This window comes from Neoarius graeffei, chromosome 9 (genome assembly GCF_027579695.1).
Source record: "Neoarius graeffei isolate fNeoGra1 chromosome 9, fNeoGra1.pri, whole genome shotgun sequence".
Taxonomy (NCBI): Eukaryota; Metazoa; Chordata; class Actinopteri; order Siluriformes; family Ariidae; genus Neoarius; species Neoarius graeffei.
The window spans coordinates 601165-604528 of NC_083577.1; the positions used below are offsets into that span (position 1 = coordinate 601165).

Below are 3364 nucleotides of genomic sequence, written 5' to 3' on the forward strand. Positions count from 1 at the left end.
TTGCTTTTTTATATAAAAAAAAAAAAAAATGAAAGCATGTCCCTTTACACACTCATCCAGAAGGGTAATTTTGCACAAGGCCATCTGTCTACAGCACAAGGGGGAGGGGAAAACCCCCCACACATCTGGAAAAATCCCAAGTCGGGTCTGGAGCCAGAATCATGAGGTTATCTGCAGAAGCATGAACAGGCTGCACAAGCCTTGCACAGTACAAGTGCACAGCCTGTGTAGGCCAAGCACCCCCACTTCTCTTTGTCTGGTCTTCTGGAAAACGATGAGTACTAATCCCATCAAGATTGGTGTTGCTACACCCTCCTACAATACATCTATTAACCATTTTAATAAATACGCAATAACATTGAAGAAACTTGCAGAAAACCACCAGGTTGTTTTCTCAAACAAAACGGCACTAACGTAGGATTCAGAGGGAGGAGTCCCACAGATGACTGATTTCCATGAAGTGTTTGCTGAGAAATCCAAATGGCAAGTTTTCAGAGGCAGATGAATTCACCTCAAATGGCTTGATTTCAACTGACTTTCTCTGGTATTGCACAAGGTTTAAAAAAACAAAAAAAAAAAAAAAAAACCACACAACAACCCACACTGCAAAATGTTAGCCATTTGACCAGTTTAATATAAAATGGGAGAATTACATTGATCTTGCTCCTGAATTTACGCATGATATGCCCTTTAAAACTCCAACCATGGAAAGAAAAAAAAAAAAAGTTGTGCAGTGACAGCTTACCTGCAGGTATTTTTTCGTAGGCCAGTAATCTGATTTACAACACCAACAAATAAAAGGACTTCTATACCTCCACAACACTGTCAGAATTTAACCCCAACCTATTGGGGGGGGGTAATAGATCAGTAGGATTTAAGAAAAGAGAATTAAACAGGTCTGTGCCCATCTCAGTGTTTATTCATTTAAATGGTCAGTGTTTAATCCTCCACATGAGAAAGAGAGATTACAGACAGGAAGATACTCTCGTTTCAACTCCTAGGGTTAATGATGGAGGGTCTGCTGATCAGTGCAGAGGCAGTTTTAACTCCTTCCTCCCAGGGTGTGTTTATCAAACAGGTACTCAGCCATACGGTTGTTGGCGGCATCCATCTTTGTGAGGTTGGTGATGTGGTCACCCAGTTTTTTTATGGTCTCCACCTGCTCATTCAGGTAGTGAGACTCCAGGAAGTCACAGAGCTGATGGACAAGGAAGAAAACGGATGCAATAAGTAGAGCAGTCTCACCCTCAACAGCCAACAGGAATCATGATCAGTTTAACATTCTCTCAGCACTCACATGAGGATCTCCATTATCAGTGGAGAGCTTGTGCAGGTCCAGCAGAGCCTGGTTCACAGTCTTCTCCAGCTGCAGAGCACACTGCATGGCCTCCAGTCCACTGCCCCACTCATCACGCTCTGGTTTCTGAAAGGGCACACATCTGATTATAGCACACATTACAAACACCTCTTCAGGTCTGATTTAGGATCAGAGCTCAGGTCATTTTAAACCCTCACAGCAGGAACCAGTAATTAATTCCTAAAAGCCATCTTCATTTGAGGACCACTGTTCTGTAGCTTAGAACGGCAAACACTTTAAACAATTAAATCTCACCTACATATTCTCAAAAAACATCCAAGTTAGAGAAAGTGTGTCAATTTTAAAGTGATGCTAAGAACAGGCTCCCCTGGGCATGGCCACTTGCACTGAAACAGGACATCTGCTTGGGACACAGCCTTCCCACTCAGACACTGTTTACCTCAGTGACACAGAATCAAATAAAAAGCTCAACATTTCAACCCTCTCAGATCTTCATCAGCTTCTCTACCTGAGAAAGCTGAAACCTTAACGTTTCACACACATGTGACCTTTAACCCCGAAACGCACCCGAAAGCCCCGCACTGCTGCTGGCGGAGCGCCTCCTCCTGAGAGTCAGATACAGGGATGAGAAATAAAGCGCTGCGCTCTCACCTTGACGTCCTGGAGGAAAACGCGGCCGCCTCTCTTGTTCTGGAAGGACACAAACTTCTCCGCGTGCTCGCGCTCCTCGTGCGCGTTCTCGCTGAAGAAACGCGCGAAACCCTCGAGCGCGACGTCATCGCGAGTAAAGTAGCAGGCCTGAGGTAAAATAATAATGTAAACAACCGAGCCGTAAAGCACAGAAACACATCCCACACCCTCTCCGCCAGCTCTCCACCTCCAACCCCACCGCACTCACACACACTCTGAGCTCCTCACCATGGAGGTGTAGGTGTAGGAGGAGTAAAGCTCCAGGTTCACCATCTTGTTAACGGCGGCCTCGCAGTCGCGGTGGTAGTTCTGACGGATCTGAGAAGTCTCCATTTCGGCTGGTTTTAAAACGCAAAAAAAATAAATAAATAAATAATAATAATAGACCTTCTGTTAAACGCCGAATAATAAACAGAATGCGAGCAGGAAGCCGTTCCGTTCAATCACTGTTAAAGCAAGAACCTCCTTCCAGATCTGTGCGGGGAACCGACCGCCTTCTCATTTATTCTCACTGTGGCAACGTGACGCAGAGACAATCAGCCAATCACATAGGAGAATTTAACCACGCAGTAGGCGGGGTAAAGACAGATTATTTGTATCGCACTTTGACCAACAGAAATTGCCGCAAAGCAGCTTCACGAAAAAATATTGATTGATCGATCGAGCGCGTCGCTTTGTGGTGGACAAACTTTTAGAGACTTGTGATGTACTGTGTGTTCAAGAGACGTTTTTACCTAAACAAGATCTAGAGAGTCTGAACTGTCTACATAAGAGTTTTTATGGAGCTGGTGAATCCACTACGGACCTGAGTACTAGAATTATAAGGGGCAGAATTACTGGCGGTGTTGCTATACTGTGGCACAGAAAGCATGACCAACTGGTTAATGTAATTAGACTGGGTGTGGACTGGGCCATAGGACTCAAGTTCATTTGTGGAGATTAGAACTTTATTGTCTTGAATATTTATACACCTTATGAGTTCTCCCAGAATGAAGATGAATTTCTCAATAGACTGTCTTTCATTATGTCCTTTATAGAAGATAATGCCTCTACTTGCTTTTTTATTGTGGGCGATTTCAGGGGCGTGTTTAGCCTATTTTTGGGGGTGCTCAAGCACCCCCAAAAACGAGCTCAGCACCCCCTAGCTCAGCACCCTCAAAAACACTGCTTTTGGACATAATTTTCAGAAATAAGCGCCCTTGCGCACTGCGCAATGAATGTGTGCGGCCGTGTGTGTGTTCTTGAATTCACCTGTTAGGTGATAGTTCTATGAGCAGTAAAATCCCTCTCCTCCTTGCGTCCCCTCTGATCGGGTTGCCTGTCCGCGCGAGTGCTTGCTACGACATGGTGTTTTTT

General features: G+C 44.7%; 1 protein-coding gene across 1 annotated transcript; it reads right to left on the reverse strand.

Annotated features, from left to right (window-relative positions):
- Window positions 1–908: 908 nt before the first annotated feature.
- Window positions 909–2372, reverse strand: LOC132891110 (ferritin, middle subunit-like). Its single transcript, XM_060928572.1, has 4 exons — window positions 2237–2372; window positions 1970–2116; window positions 1298–1423; window positions 909–1198 (listed from the first exon to the last, which is right to left on the reverse strand). Exons 1-4 carry the CDS (start codon window positions 2339–2341, stop codon window positions 1043–1045), a joined length of 534 nt encoding a protein of 177 aa, XP_060784555.1. The 5' UTR covers window positions 2342–2372; the 3' UTR covers window positions 909–1042.
- Window positions 2373–3364: the final 992 nt, after the last annotated feature.

Coding starts and splice junctions, on each gene's coding strand:
- LOC132891110 (XM_060928572.1), bottom strand. CDS start 2,341: ATGGAGACTTCTCAGATCCGTCAGAACTACCACCGCGACTGCGAGGCC. Junction 2,117..2,236: donor CCTACACCTACACCTCCATG/GTGAGGAGCTCA, acceptor ATTTTACCTCAG/GCCTGCTACTTTACTCGCGA. Junction 1,199..1,297: donor CTGATAATGGAGATCCTCAT/GTGAGTGCTGAG, acceptor CTTGTCCATCAG/CTCTGTGACTTCCTGGAGTC.